General features: G+C 40.4%; 1 protein-coding gene across 1 annotated transcript in view; it reads right to left on the bottom strand.

Annotated features, from left to right (window-relative positions):
* The window catches only part of PPP1R14C (protein phosphatase 1 regulatory inhibitor subunit 14C), a 67,804-nt gene that overhangs the window by 5,804 nt on the left and 46,180 nt on the right, over positions 1 to 15,820 (bottom strand). The window contains exons 2-3 of the mRNA XM_054570109.1: positions 12,322 to 12,405; positions 10,970 to 11,002 (exon numbers count right to left, since the gene is read on the bottom strand). Of these exons, the coding sequence (XP_054426084.1) occupies positions 10,970 to 11,002; positions 12,322 to 12,405 (117 nt within the window). The remainder of the gene's footprint in view (positions 1 to 10,969; positions 11,003 to 12,321; positions 12,406 to 15,820) is intronic.

Genomic DNA, 15,820 nt, shown 5'->3' with positions numbered 1-15,820 from the left:
GAAAGAGTGAGGGTTCTGGAGGCTCAGATTCACGTGGGTCAGCAGCTTCCCCGTGTCCTGTCTCCTCTGTCATTCCAGTCAACGCACAGTTAAAATGCATATTCACAGGGACCTTAAAAATGCATATGCACAGGGACTGTCTGTTCCTGATCTGAGTCCCCTTGCTGGGTGACAGCAAACCAAGTCAGCTTGTGCTCCCACCACCCCAGTATAATTTTGTGTTACTTTCAGAGGTACAGCGTAGTGTTCAGAAAGTCATGTACTTCACCAAGGGATCCCCAGGGTATTTCCAGCACCCCCCAGCGCCACACACAGTTACCACAGCATTATCCCCTACATTTCCCCTGCGGTCCCTTTACACCCCTGTGACTCCTCTCTAACTGCCCATTTGCACCTCAATCCCTCGCATACTGCGTGTAGCTACCAGACACTCCTTCCAAAAAGCCTGACACTGAGCAGACAAACTTGAGAATGAGGCAAGTTGTGATCAAGTGGAGGAAGAGAATTTTTTTTAATTTGAGACGTAATTGACAAGTAACATTATATTAGTTTCAGGTACACACGTGCAACATGATTCAGTACACGTGTATATCGACATAATCACAGTAAGTCTAGTTAACATGTGTCACCGCATAGCTACAACATTTTTTCTGTGATGAGAACTTTTCAGATCTCTCTTTGCAACTTTCGAATATACAATACAGTATTAACTAGAGTCCCCATGCTCTGCGAGAAGAATTTCTATATCCAACAAAGTTTAGGTGAGGACAATGGAAGGGTAGTAGGTATCTCTTAAAACGGAAAGCAACCCTGAAAACGGTTCCACATGGCAAGGCGTCCTCACCCGAAGAACCAGCTAAGCATTTAAAACCACGCTGCAAACTTTCATCAGCCTGAAAACTCAGTACCCACGGAGGCCAAAGGGGTGGCAGTGAATCAGCACGGAAGAACACAGCTTGCGGGGTGTCCCCTGCCCAGTGTGACACTGGATTTGCTCCCTGCAGTCACAGGCCTTCAGCACCATAAGCACTATCATCACTCCCCACTGAGACATTTACTTTCTCCTGGATTGGGGGAGGGGCAGATAGTCCTGTTCATCGTGGGAGGGGTTCATTTGCTGACAGAGCCCACCGGAACGGATCCTACTTTACAGGATCTGAAAAGAAGCTTATGAATCTGCTATGGATCGGGGTTTGTGCCAGCTGTTGTTATAATGCTTCTGCCAACAGAAATTCCTGAAGGTCTTAAATGCATCCTGGATGACCCACCCCCTCCCTCCCCCTTTCCTTTAACTTAAAACCACTGACACCATCGTGTCCATTTGTTTTCTTGACCATCTGTCTCTGAAGATTAATTTGTTCTGCTGCTGAGAGCAGTCCCCACAATCTATTCTAGAGATTCGGACCCCTGCTCTTAGGCTAATTTATTTTGTGCCCAAATTCTAGCCTTTATTTGTATGCGGAACAACAGATCCTTTGCCCTCACCGTATTCAACCCTCCTAGGATTTAATTCTTCCTTCACTTACTAATAGGTTTCTCAAAATTCATACACTTGCAATTCAGGCAACATAAAATGAAATGCACATAAGGAATCCAACCAATGCAAATAATCAGTGGAGTTAATTCAGCAAAATTATAATCTCCCACTTTATAATCACCTCAAAGCTAAAGTAATTTCATCAACTATCCCATTACCAATGAGAGACAACAGCATTTGCTACAAATACCTCAGTCTCATCTAAATGAAAGAAACCCATTTGCAAACTGTTTGAAATTTGGTTTCAGTTGTGACTCCATTTCCTAAAAAATATAGAAATCCAAAAGTCATGTGTTGAATTGCCCTTAACTCATATTGCTTCTTCTGTCTAGATAAGCCTAAACACAAGAAGAGAATGCAGAGCTTTTCAAACATGATCATTTCTTTTGGATTTAATGGAGGAAAAAGGCCAAAAAAAATCATAATCAATCATTTAGAAATGCCAACCTTTTAAAGGTCCACTGCCCTTTAAAGCCTGTAACCTCCTCCATCTTGTCTTTAAAAATAAATAAATAAATAAATCATTAATTACTGGAAGAAAAGCATTCCAAAGGCAAGATGCATGTGGCTCTTCCTACAATGACATCTCTTTTTCTTCCTTATGTTAGACCACAATTATTGTTCTCATCATCACCACTATTCTCATGGTCCTCCTGCTTCTAAGACTGCGCAGTAAAGAATTTAACCGTGCCCAAAAAGAGATCTGGTCTTTGGCTTCAGTTCCTAGGAGGCGAGCCCTAAGCCCTTGGAATGTCCTGCCTAATGAAAGTGTCTTTGTTTACCTGGGGCTTTGGTACATGCAAGAGAGTCTAACAATGTGCTTTAGGGTCAGGGCTTTGGGTTGTATGGTACCAGCTCAATATCCAAAGGGGCTGCAGACTTGAGGTTACTGTGGGCACTCAACCATGACCATGTGACCAAGTCCCAGTAGAAAGGGTGAACCTCCAGGCTCAAAAGAGCTTCTTGGATTGGCAGTGCTTTCTACACACTGCCACACATCATAGCTGAGAGTCAACACTGTCTGTGACCCCACTCAGAGAGGGCAGCTGGAGGCTTGGAATTTGGAACTTTCCTGAACTCTGTCCCATGCAACTCTTCCCTCTGCTGACTTTACTCTGTAGCCTTTCTCTGTAATAAACCATAACTGTGAGTATGAGAACTTTCAGTGAGTTGTGTGGGTCCTTCTAGCCAAATATCAAACATGAGTATGCTCTTAGAGACCCTTGAACTTGCAGTTGGTGTCAGAAGTGAGGATGGTCTTGTGGATGGGTCCCTATTTTTGCAAGAATGCTGAATAAAGACCAGGAAATAAATGCAGAGTTTTGCTCCATGAATGCATGCCCTAGGCAAACTTACCGAATATTTCTCAGTTGATTTTCCTCAACGAAGACAATTTTTTTAAGGTTTTATTTATTTATTTTTAGAGAAAAGAGAAGGGAGGGAGAAAGAGAGGGAGAGAAACAATGACCGGTTATTCCTCCTATGCACGCCAACCAGGAGGCCAAACCACAACCTGGGCATGTGCCCTGACCAGGAATCGAACCGGCGACCCTTCACTTTGTGGGATGATGCCCAAACAACTGAGCCACACTGGTTAGGACAATGAAGACTATCCTAAACAGGTTTACAAATATTCCAAAGTGGAGCTTGTGCTCACCTAGTAAGAACTCAGAGAAAGGCATTGCGAAGGAGACAGAACATAAGGCATCAATCCAACTGTGGGTCCAAATGCCAGCTCTGGAATGTCCTGGCTCTTGTTCCTGTGCCACAGAGGCCTGGTGTACAAAGAGCCCTAAGCTAAGTGTGTGGGCAATTGGCATACAGGGACCAAAATCTTTTTGGCTACTTGGTAAGGTTATTCATGTTTCTGGTTAATAAATCCCACCCCTTTATTACTTACGTGCCTAATTACACAAAACATAATAAGGCTCTCACAGCCAGCGGCTACAACCACTAGAATGTCATTTTCATCTGATCACAGTCTTTCTCTGGAAGCTCCCAATTCACTCACTATTCAGAAATACTATTCTGAAGGTTGTATTTCAAGTCATTAATCTAGCATTCAAGCTCTAGTCCTCACCCCAACCCCAAACTACAGCCTTTTTGTAGGAAACCCTGTGAAAAGCCAGATGGAAAGGCTCCGTTGTGTGTAGACACTCAGGTCCATTAAACTGGAGTTACGTGGCTGCCTCCTGGGCTTTTACCAACAAGTACAAATCCCTTAAAATCACATTCTGTTAAGCAATTTGGTTCCTAATTCAGAGAACCATGGGATAAGCTGACACCTTGACATTGCTGTCCTTTTATTCCCATTTTAATATTCTTTGAGCATTTTAATTCTGACCATAGTTAACTGTGGCCTTACAACAGATTGTTTTTTAAATCGACATACAGCTCTGACCAGTGTGGCTCAGTTGGTTGGAGTGTTGTCCTGTAGCCAAATGGTTGCAGGTTTGATTCCCAGTCAGGGCACATACCTAGGTTGTGGGTTCAATCCCCGGGCCAGGCATGGGCATGTGTGACCCCCTAGTCCAGATGTATATGATCCTCAATCCGGGCACCAACCCCAGGTCTGGACATGTACAGGAGGCAACCAACCAATGCTTCTCTCTTTCATCAATGTTTTTCTCTCTCTCTTTCTGTCTCCCTTCCTCTCTCTAAAAGCAATGAAAAAAAAAAATGCCCTTGGTGGAGATAAAAAATAAATAAATAAAATGGACATGCAGATTCACTGCTTTATCTAAGTCCCTAGATTAGTTACAGGCACATAAGATGTTTAATTTGTTGAGCAAATGAATAAAGAGAACACAGCAGAATGCCAAGCCTTATCTCTCCAATCACCCACACAGCCTCTCTGTGTTGTAAATATCCAGTTTATATTTTCTCTCCATTGCAGTTGACTCAGGAAACAGTGACTGTGAGTATTTCCATATACATATAAACTCAAGAATATTTTGAACAACGGGTTAAAATGCTAAGTGGGAAAAGAGCTGATGAGATTAGGATGAGCTGACAGCAGCCACCACCAAAGCATGTCAGAAAAGTGAGATAGAGTCACCATGACACTAAGGCAAAAGATGGAAATTCTGCCTTCCCACTGCCAAGACAGAAAGAAGAGCAAAGCAGGCCTGCCTCCTGAAGTTCTTTTCAGAAATCACACTCAGAACCGCCAGAATCATCAGGATCACCACACATCCCTTTCCTGTCCCTTCATGTGGCCATGACATTTCTGTGACCGGGCCAATTATGGGTACCCAGCAAACCCTTCTCACCACTTCCTCTCAGATTTATCTGCCTACATGAACCTCTGAGGTACTGTTTTTTGCCATGTGTAATGCATACTTTTTTGCCCAAATTTTTGAAGGAAAAATAAGGATTCACAGTACACATGGGCTACATACCCATGCACATTATACATGATTACATACTATGGGTATAATGCACTCAAAAACATAGGTATGCATTGTACATGGCAAAATATGGTATTTCAACTTACAGGCTTTGATTGCTAAAGGGATAGGAAGTACCACAACTTCTGTTTCACAGAAATGAAATAAATGCACAGAAAGAAAAATCTGATTTTTATCAGAGAACAATAGCACAGCTTCCTTCAACTATAAAAAGAGATTTCAAAAAACCCATTGATCAGACTGGCAACTCCTTTAACAGATGCCAAGACAGATGCCCTCAATATTAAATGTATTTTCTGTCCACCATCCCAGTACAATAGAGGTGATCCTATGTGATCCAAAGATTTGATAACCATGCAAAGTTAGAGTGGGGAATAGAAAAAGAAGCTCCTCCCAGTACCTCCACCCCTGATTTCTACAATGTCCACCAGGCTGTTAACTATTGATATTCCAAATCCAAGTAATGATCCAAATAAAATTACTCCTTTTCTTCTTGCATTACATAAAAAAAATCCTTTTTCTACCTTTAAATCAGCTCTATTTTAATATCAACTACATCATTTACTCAGTTATACTGCTGTATTTCGAAAGGTCCAAGTCAGAAAAGGTTCACATGTCACAAATCCACAGTTTGGAAGATGAGTCAAAATGGGAAATCACAAGTCCTTTGTTATTAGTCGAGGATTCTGCACAATGAAATCATGAACTCAAAGTATGTGACAGAAAGGGACACATCAAAAACAATATCACTTTTGTGAAACTGGCATAATTTTCTTTTTTTTTTTCCAAATACATTTGTCTCTGTCTACCCCCCGCCACTTTCCCTTGTCCCCTCCCTCCCTCCCTCAACTCTTCCCCTTTGGTCTTTCTTTTTTTAATTGCTGTTCAATTACAGTTGTCCCCACTCTTCCCCCATTACTCTCCCCTGCCCTATACTCCCCAACATTTAATCCTCCACCCCCAATTGTCTTTGTCCATGAGTCCTTTATACCTGTTCCTTGACTTGACCCTTCTTTCTCCCATCACCCTTCTCCCCTCTCCCCTCTGGTCCCTGTCAGTTTGCTCTTTATTTAAATGTCTCTGGTTCTATTTTGCTCTCTTGTTTTATTGATTAGGTTCCACTTATAGGTAAGATCACACGGTATTTGTCTTTCACCGCCTGGCTTATTTCACTTAGCATAATGCTCCCTAGTTCCAACCATGCTGTCTTGAAGAACAATAGCTCTTTCTTTCTTTCTGTTGTGTAGTATTCCATTAGGTAAATGTACCACAGTTTTTTTATCCACTGATTTTCTAATGAGCACTTAGGCTGTTTCCAGCACTTTGCTTATCATAAATAACACTGCTATGAACATTGAGGTGCATAGATTCTTTTGAATTGGTACTTTAGGATTCTTAGTGTATAATCCAAGCAGTAGAATTGGCAGGCCAAAAGGCAGTTCCATTTTCAGCTTTCTGAGGAACTAGAAAACTAAATTTTCCACAGTGGCTGCACCAGTCTGCATTCCCACCAACAGTGCACTAGGGTTCCCTTTTCTCCACAACCTCACCAGCACTTGTTGTTTGTTGATTTGTTTATGATGGCCATTCTCACTGGTATGAAGTGGTATCTCATTGTAGTTTTCATTTGCATCTCTCTGATGGCTAGTGATGCAGAGCATCCTTCATATGCCTATGGGCCCTCTGTATGTCCTCCTTGGAAAATTGTTTGTTCAGGTCCTTTGTCCATTTTTTAACTGGATTGCTGGTCTTCCCAGTGTGGAGTTATGTGAGTTCTTTATATATTTTGGAGATCAAACCATTGTCTGAGGTATTATTGGCAAATATATTTTCTCATATGGTTGGTTTCCTTTTCATTTTGCTGATGTTTTCTTTAGCCATGCAGAAGCTTTTCAATTTGATGTAGTCCCATTTGTTTATTCTTTCCTTGATATCCCTTGCTCTAGGGGATATATTGGTGAAACTGGCAGAATTTTCAAAGTCTACTCTTCATCTGAATAATTCAAGAACATCATTATTGGTGAATTTTGGCATTTTGCATATTTACTACATAATGGAGAAGCATTACTTTATAAAGAACCAGATTAACTAGCATGTTCCAAGCTTCATGTTATGAACACGTTATGTATTTTATTTCATACCTTGGTTTTTCCACTAATTATGTTACTTAGATGAATTACATAGCCTTTCTATGTCTCAAATTTCCTAAGTGAAAACAAAAATGTCAACCTCATAGCTTTGTTGTGAAAATAAAATGAATTAATACATGTGATGTGATTAGATTGGTGCCTGGCATGTGCTTAGTAACTATTTAGTAATTGTATTGTTGTTGTTATTATCACTAAAATTATTATTATTGCAAATAGTCCTTTCTAAAGCCCAGGGAGGTCATTCATTATTAGTTCCATCTTCTAGGATTGGGGAGTTTGAAAAAAGTGCTTGAAGTCATGAACTCATGAATACTGGTGCTGGCATAAGGCTCTTGATTCAAAGTTTAGTTTTCTTTCCATGCCCTACCCTGCCTCTGCAATATTCCTATTAAAATGTACCTGGATCAGCAATGACATCTTCTTTATGTTTCTAACTTCAAAGCAGTATAATTGTATGTAAAATCCTTTTCACAAAAAAAAAAAAAAAAAAAAAAAAATCCCCCAGAGAAAGCTACTTGAAAAAGAGGATCATTCATTGTTAGGCATTTAGTTGAGATAGGACAAAAGCCTTTAATGTCCTGAAAGTCTTACTGAGTTAAGTAGCTTTGGAAGACTGGCAAGATGGAAAGAGTGCAAGATCAGCAGTCAAGACCTTGGAGTTAAGTCCTGGCTTCTTCACCCACTCCTGTGAAGTCTTAGATAAGTTGCCCAAACTCTTCAAGTAATGATTGTGAAGATTAAGTAAGAGAGCATTCATTACCACAATGTGAACTATAGAGCCCTGGGAAAATAAAAGAAAGCTATCTGTTTTTTATCATCACAATCCATGTGCCAGTAAGATTGGTTTCTTATGAACATCAGCTCAAAGGTAAAATTATCCAACCTTTTCTGAAATGATCCTTTAATAGACAGATAAACTTGGCTGAAAAATTGGGGAGAACAGGGCTCATTTAGGTGGGAGCTTGAAAATGACTTCTTACTGCTGCCTGGCTGCAGAGCCAATTAGAAAAGAAAGAAGCAAGTCCAACATTTCCCACCTACACAACCAAAACATGAACTTCTCCATCTAGAAGAAAAACTGAAGAAAAAGGAAATTAAAAAATAAGTAAATGGCTTATTTAGCCATTTACTCAGACTCACTCTCAGCCACGACCCTCCCATCCCACATCATATGCTAATTCATCAGCATAATCCTGTTATTCTTTGTCTAACCCTTCAGAATAATTTAATATCATTTTCCAAATAAATATTTCAACTCTCACATTAATTCCCCAACTAACTATAAATAAAGGAGCTCTGTTTCCAAATAACCTAAATGGCCAGATCTCTTGCCTCCTTCCCATTCTTGGTCCAGAGGAAACAAAGGTCCAAATAACAACATTTTGAGCAATCCTTTTGTTCCATACACATATACCATGAAAACAATCTGGTTTGTCACCTGGTGACTCCACAGGGACAGCCACCAATGGACAGGCTATGTTCACACACACAGATTTCAATCAGCTTACTGGCTCCCTAATGCTCACACATGAGTCCACTCCCCAAATTCAACAAGGGCAGATGAAAATGGACAGAAAAAAAAGGTGGATGCAGAGAAAACAGAGACAATGTAAAGAGCAGAATATTCTTAAAAGCAAAAGCAACAACAAAAAAGACAACATCTGATCAATGTCCTAAAAGAGAAAAAGGACAAACTGCATCAAGGAAACAAGAAGAAATACTAAACCAAAAAAATGACCAGAGATCAAGAAAGGGTTCTTAGAGATAAAAATAAAATAGCTGAAATTTTAAAATATCAGTAAAAAGGCTAGAAGATAAAGTCAAGGAAATCTTTCAGAAGGGAGAGCAAAAAAAGGTCAAGAAGATGGAAAACACGAGAAAAGTTAAGAAATTAGATGCTCCGTTCAGAAGATGTACCATCTAAATAATGAGAATGACAAATATATACTTCTCAGGAAAAAGTTAATAAAAATAATAAAAGGTAATTTTTGAAGAACTTAAAGATATAAATCTTCAGACTAAAACAGCTTGGAAAATACGCAGCATAAGAGTAGAAAAAGACCCATGCTACAGCATATCATTACAAAATTCAAAATGTGAAGGGGGAAAAATAGGTCACACACAAATAAATGTCTGAGGATAGAAATGACATCAAACTTCTTAACAATAGAAGCAATACAACAATAGAGTAATGCGTTTAAAATTGAGTTTTAATAATAAATGTTATTCTGGAATTCTACATCATCCCAACTAATCAAGATTTATTTTCATACATGAAAGGATTAAAAAATTTACCTTCTGTGAATCATTTATCAGAAAGCTACCGGGTGATGCAATCCAACTAAATTGAGAAAGTCTGGGATTTGAGAAACAAAGCATATAATGTGGAATAGCACTAAACAGAAATCTCAAGACAGTAGCTACTCAGTAGATTGAGAGAATAGCTTCTCCAGATCGTTGCCACAGGGGCTCCATAAGGAAAGTCTGGAGTTGGGGGACGGTAATGATGTGTTTAAATGTACATAAAATACATTATTACATGTTTGACAAAGATATTGAAGAGTTCAACAAAATATAGCAATAGAGAGTATGTAGACAAAATAAAGACAAGGAAACTATCAACTCCAGGAAAAACAAAGGGCTATACAAGAAAGGAGCCATGGTCAAATCTTGCTGTTTGGTTTCGCAGTGGAAAACATTTGTTTAAATCATAATATGATTATACTTGACTACTAATTTAACAAATAATGTTAAATAACTTTATGGAGGGGATGAAGGGAAATAAATTGTGTGGAGAGTGAGAGAGCTACCACATTTCCCCTTAAGTCAATAAAAAAAAAGAGTTGTAAAAAATATAAGAGTAAATAGCAGGGAAACAGCCAAAAATGTTACTGTATAAACACATAAATATAATATATGGATATAAATAAAGTATATATCTCTAGGGAGGTGGATCGATGGGTGGGGAAGGCACTGCTATTTTTTATTTATAAACTAATGGTATGTTTGGTCTTCAAAGTTATGATTATGTATGACATTAATTAAAATATATTTTAATAACTAAAATTAAAGTTAAAAATCTCTATAACTACAAGATATAATCAATACAAATGTAAACTGGAGATAGTATGAATAAAGCTTAAATAAGCAGTAACTGGCTGCAAACCAATGATCATTAAACACCCCAGTCATTTAAATCTTGAACACACTTATAAAAGAATGCTTTCCCCTCACTTTGTAATACCACCACTTCATAAAACAAGTCCTACCACCAAATGGACTCCAAAGCATCTGATGAATCTTGTACTTTCTCTGTTATCAATATTTCCATAACTGATCAAATCCTTAATTCCTACATTGTTCTTTCAGTCATTAGAGTACATATTAAATGCTTTAGTCTAATTAAACTAATATACCTGTTTTTCACATTAGTATTTATACACTTAGTAAATATCCAAACAAAGCATAAAAGGTATTCTCCCAAGAAAGGCAACCATTCAATTTTGAACAACAGAATTGGCTTCAAGCTTTTTAAAAATACATACCTATACACTAATAAAATGTATTCTCCAGTTACAAACCTAGGACTTTTACTAAATATTCCAAAATGTCTTATAATTACCTTTGAAGTCTGGCTTTTATATAAAAACAAGCATGAGATTCCATTAGCTTTAAGTCTTCCTAAACCAGACATGTTTAGGCTTACAAATAAGGAAAGTAGGAATATTCAAACATATGTACTCCCCTTAGGATAACAAGTGTTACTTAGTCCATACTTAATCAAACTCAGTTATTGTGATTTAGCTTTAAAAATAAACTGATTTAATAAAAAATAATTCAAACACAGCCTTTAGGAAACATGATTTGTTTACCTCTGTTGGCTTGTAGCAGTCTACGAGCGCTTCCTAGAATGAAATACACAGAAAGTAAGTTTTATTATTTTAAAATTCAGTTGCATTTCAAAAGTGAAATTGAAAACTCTTTCATCTGTAGAATACTATTCTAAACATGGTAAATCAATATTTCATATTGACTCTCTAGATTCACACTTTATATCTTTAGATGGCCAATGAATGCTGAAATAAAGAGTTGTGTCCTTCCTATGCGTAAATGCCTTACTCTCTCTAGAACACACAAAGACACACAAACACACACACACACTCCCCTTTGGGCTGCCAGCTTTGGTAATAACCAACTGGATAGACTTAAACTGAGACAGCCTGTGAAAGATAGTGACAATCACACTAGAGCAGGAGGGGCCTGGCTGGGAACCAAAGGGAATGACCTTTCAGTAGCTAAAGCCCCTTTCAAGTTCTCAATTTAAGAAAACTTTGTGTCATTACATTCTGCATAGAACTGATGCCTGCTTTAGTTTTTTGACTTTCATCTCCCTATTAAATTTGCCAGTTAGAAATAATCATTACACTGCGACTGTTCACCACTCAAGGGCCATTAGTAATTATTAACACATTAAACATATTAATATACTAAAATGTGCCCTTTAATTGCCTTTAGCAGTCATTTGCCACTGGCCCTTACCAACAGCCATTAACAGTAATTATCGGCAAACATTAAAAACATTGGTAGATCAAAGGTTTATTGGTTTTAGAAACTCCCACATACAGATACAGATTTTAAAATGACAGATTTGACCCCCTCTGGGAAGGTAAATAAATATTGCATTACTCTGGACTAAGGAACCACGAGACATCTCAACATCCATAGTTGTACTAGAATGCTACCAGGTGAGCATACTCTAACAAAAGATATTTTATTAAACAGAATTATGCTGTAAACAACCTTGTGTAGAAAGGAATGCCATGAATGATATAATCCACAGCTGCGAGACTGGAGCCCTGGGTTTAGATACTCCAGTTCTACCCCTGCCCTTCTCTTCATACAACTGTGATGTCACTTCCTTCCCTGGCCAACAGGTCTCTGGAGGCAGAGCCAGATCTCCCTCTCAAGAAGATGAGGCTGGACAAATCCATATCCCTAAGTTGCTTTGAGAACTGACTGCCATCAAGAACTGCTTTGTCATCAAAGGCGTGTTTCATGAGAGTGAATACTTGGCATTCCATTGCTTTCCTCTCAGCAAACTGCCATTGCCCAAGAGTTGGAGCCAGCACCGCCACAGGCAGGGCCAACGCAGGCCACGCTCTGGAGACCCAGGTGGAGTCTCGCATCTGTGACCAGAAGGTTCCAGATTTTGAAAGCTGCTTACCCGTAACTTTAAAGCTCTCTCCTCTTCACTGTCTGCATCAAGAAGATCATCGATGTCAATTTCTACATCTGGCATTTCTTCTTCCTGGAGGACAAATGGGAAGGCATTCTATTTAGTGAGAAACTACACTGTACTGAGCCAGCTTTGCTGAGTTAAGTAAATGACAGAGTCATCAGTTTAAGGGGGTTGACGATAAAGGAGCGACTAGGGGAAAGGAGGAGAAGGAAGGGGACCTGGGAGAAAGAGGAAAAAGGGGAAAAGGAAAAACAGAAGAAAAAGGAGGTGGAAGGAGAAAGAAGGGGAAAGATGGAGGGAGAGAAAGGAGGAGGAAGGGGGTAAAGGAAGGAGAGAGGAGGACAACAAAGGAGGTTTGAAAGTCACAAAACAGTAAAAACATAAAATTTCAAAAATAGCAACTTTCTACTTTCTGGCAGAAACCTGAAATTATGCGTATACAACAAGGATTGGTCAATCATCGAAAAAGTAGTGAGAGTTTTGGTTCCCTAACTGATAGACTACCTTTCTAGAGATGACTATACCAGATCTCCCATCTTTCTCAGGGGTTGACTAACTCTTTTTATAGATCCAGGTCTGGTGAAAACTGATTCTACCACAGGTTTTTGAGGCTGGGCACTTGGGCGAGTCAGGAACAGCCCCGGCTCCAGTTCCTGACTCAAGAGGGAACTCATGACCCAGATTAAATCAGTGAGGGGCTCTAGGAATAGAAGCTCTTCGAACAGAAACAGCCCTCCTGACTCCCTCCGATCTCAGTGGGCCGAGGACACTCTTGGCCTGGAAATTGCTAGCAGTCATCATGATGACCATAAAAGAGTGACTCTGACTCCACAAGAGGCAGAGTAGGAGAAATGAGAAAAGAAGGTTCCGGATAATATCACTGAGGCACCAAGTCAAACCACCTCTAAAACCAGCATATTCACAAGTAAACCCCTGTTATTATTTCAGCCAGCATGATTGGGGTTTGATATTCCCAAAACTAAAGGCATCCAATCCAGAAAAGAAGGCAAAGAAGTCCAGCTGGAATGTGGTAAAAGACCTCACTAACTGGACTCTGTACTTCCACTCCAAAGTAGATGTTTGCTGCTTCTCATTTCCTCTGTTACCTGCTCTTCCCCGTACCTCTGTGAGTGGCAAAATCAAACCACATTTAAGAAAGGCTGCAATTTTGCATTTCGCCACCCCATTAGGAGTCACCTGCATTCAAACCTCTCCAGCCACAGGGATGAGTGAGAAGCATCCCCAGAAGTGAGAGAGAAACCTGTGCAGGGAACCTGCGCATCCACCTGGCTTAGGGGCTCTGTGTCAGCTGCACAGTATGGTCTTTAGGGCCAAGGCTGACTTTCTGAGTCTTGATTCTTTCTAGTAAAGTGCATTCACTACGTAATAGTGCTCAACCATTTTTCTTTTCCTGTTCCAACACAAAAGAGAGGACTCAGGTGTTTTGAGGAAACTAAGGAATATGATACACTGCTGTAAAATAATAAAATGTATGTATAATCTGGCTCTGGTTCCCGAGACAAAACTAAAACCCTGCGAATAAGAGTACTGGGAGAATTTTTTTGTTCTAACATGTACCCCTTGACCTCAGTTCCTGACAGAGAACTCCTAAGCCCCTTGTAATTTCCGGGGTGATGGGAGCGTGTTTTGTTCTGATGAGGAGACCCTTGGCAGCTCCTCGGTGGGGCTGGTCGTGGGGGAGGCCACGCCATCAGGAGAAGGCTGGCACTTTCCGCTCCACCCTCCCTCCTCCTGGAAGGGAAGGAGGGCTGGATACGGACTTACTAATCAATCATGCCGATGTGATGAGGCCTCCATAAAAATCGTGATAGAATGAGGCTCAAGGACCTCCCAGGTTGGTGAACACATCTATGTGCTAGGAGGCCTCCACACTCAACTCCACAGGGACAGAAGCTCCTGGTGCCGGGGACCCTTCTGAACCTCGCCCTGTGCACCTCTTCATCTGGCTGTTTGTCTTTACTGTGTCCTTTGTAATAAGCCAATAAAGATAAGTATTTCCCTTAGTTCAGTGAGCCATTCTAGCACATTATTGAACCCATGGAGGGGGTCATAAAGAACCCCAATTTACAGCTGGTGGGTCAGAAGTACAACTTGGGACTTGAGACTGGCTCTGGACATGGAAGCAGCCTTATGGGAATAAGCCCTTACCTTGTGGGATCTAACACTAGTTCCAGGTAGAACTGGATTGGATTGGATTGGGTTGGATTGGATTGGATTGGATTGAACTGGATTGAATGGAACTGAATTGCTATGTGGAAGACCCACACACCTGGTGTTAACAATGTGGTGAGTGTGCTGATAGTGCGAGAGTAAAGGAGAGACGTAGGAGGAGTGTGTTTTCCTATCTAATTGCCTTCAGTAACACTAGCTCCTGAAGGGAGGTCCCCAGGGGGCATGAAGGGGTCTAGGAAAACACCGTCTTGCAAACCCCAAGTGACTTATTCCTGGTTGTACTGAGAATTTCTGTTTAGATCCTTTGATCAGGTGTCCAGCGGTATAATCCACTTCAAAACCGGTATTTGTCAATGCATGTTTGGTCCCATCTGCAAAGTTCTACCTAATAGAAGACAGGTTTTGTATCCATCAAAGTTTTTACATTTATAATTAATTATCATTGCCTCTTAACAAAAAGCCAATGATATAGAAATAGGGAGTTTATTAGTTTTCAAGATTTTATTTATTTATTTTCAGAGAGAGGAGAAGAGAGGGAGAAAGAGAGGGAAGCATCCACGTACAAGAGAAATACCGACTGGCTGCCCCTCGCACTCGCCTCACCAGGGACCCGGCCAGTAGCCCAGCGATTTGCCCTGACAAGAAATCAAACCAGCAACCTTTCGGTTCACAGGCCAGCGCTCAACCCACTGAGCCACATCAGCCAGGGCAGAAATAGGCAGTTTAAATATTTGACGAGAACAAGGCGGAAGGGCGACCACTGCTCAGGGCGTGGGTTCCCGTGCCGGGCAGCCCGAACCAAGGCCAGCTCTGTCACTAATTCTCCATGTCACTCTGGCCAAGTGCCTTAACCTCTCTGGCCTCGGCTCCTCCACCTACAAAATGGGTAACAACTACCTCATAACATTGATGTGTGCATTAAATTCGCTAATTGGTATCAAATTCTTAGAATAGTAGCTCTCACGCCACTAAGACTCCTGATTACTACTGATTATCATTCCTTTACTATCGTAAGATATGTGATCCATATTGAAAAGCTCAGATAAAACAGAAGGGAAGTTGTACGTAGAGGGGCAGTTCTAAAATCCGTAGTCTTATGAAGGCTAAAATCTCTTTTTAAGAAATTAATAATGAGACTAACAAGAGGTGACGCTTCTTGCTGAAGAGACATGATAGGAGTTAAAACCCCTGACTGTCCCAGACATCAGGGAGACAGCACAGGTGTGAGTGTGCACCTGGCGAGGAGAACATTCCATGGTACCTGCCAGGCCTGTCCAGTCAGTTTGTCCCT

Source organism: Pteronotus mesoamericanus, unplaced genomic scaffold, assembly GCF_021234165.1.
Source record: "Pteronotus mesoamericanus isolate MK-2021 breed Mesoamerican mustached bat unplaced genomic scaffold, CSHL_Meso_final contig_20, whole genome shotgun sequence".
Lineage (NCBI taxonomy): Eukaryota > Metazoa > Chordata > Mammalia > Chiroptera > Mormoopidae > Pteronotus > Pteronotus mesoamericanus.
The sequence above is the reverse complement of the archived record's forward strand: the minus strand, read 5'-3'. Positions and strand labels throughout refer to the sequence as shown.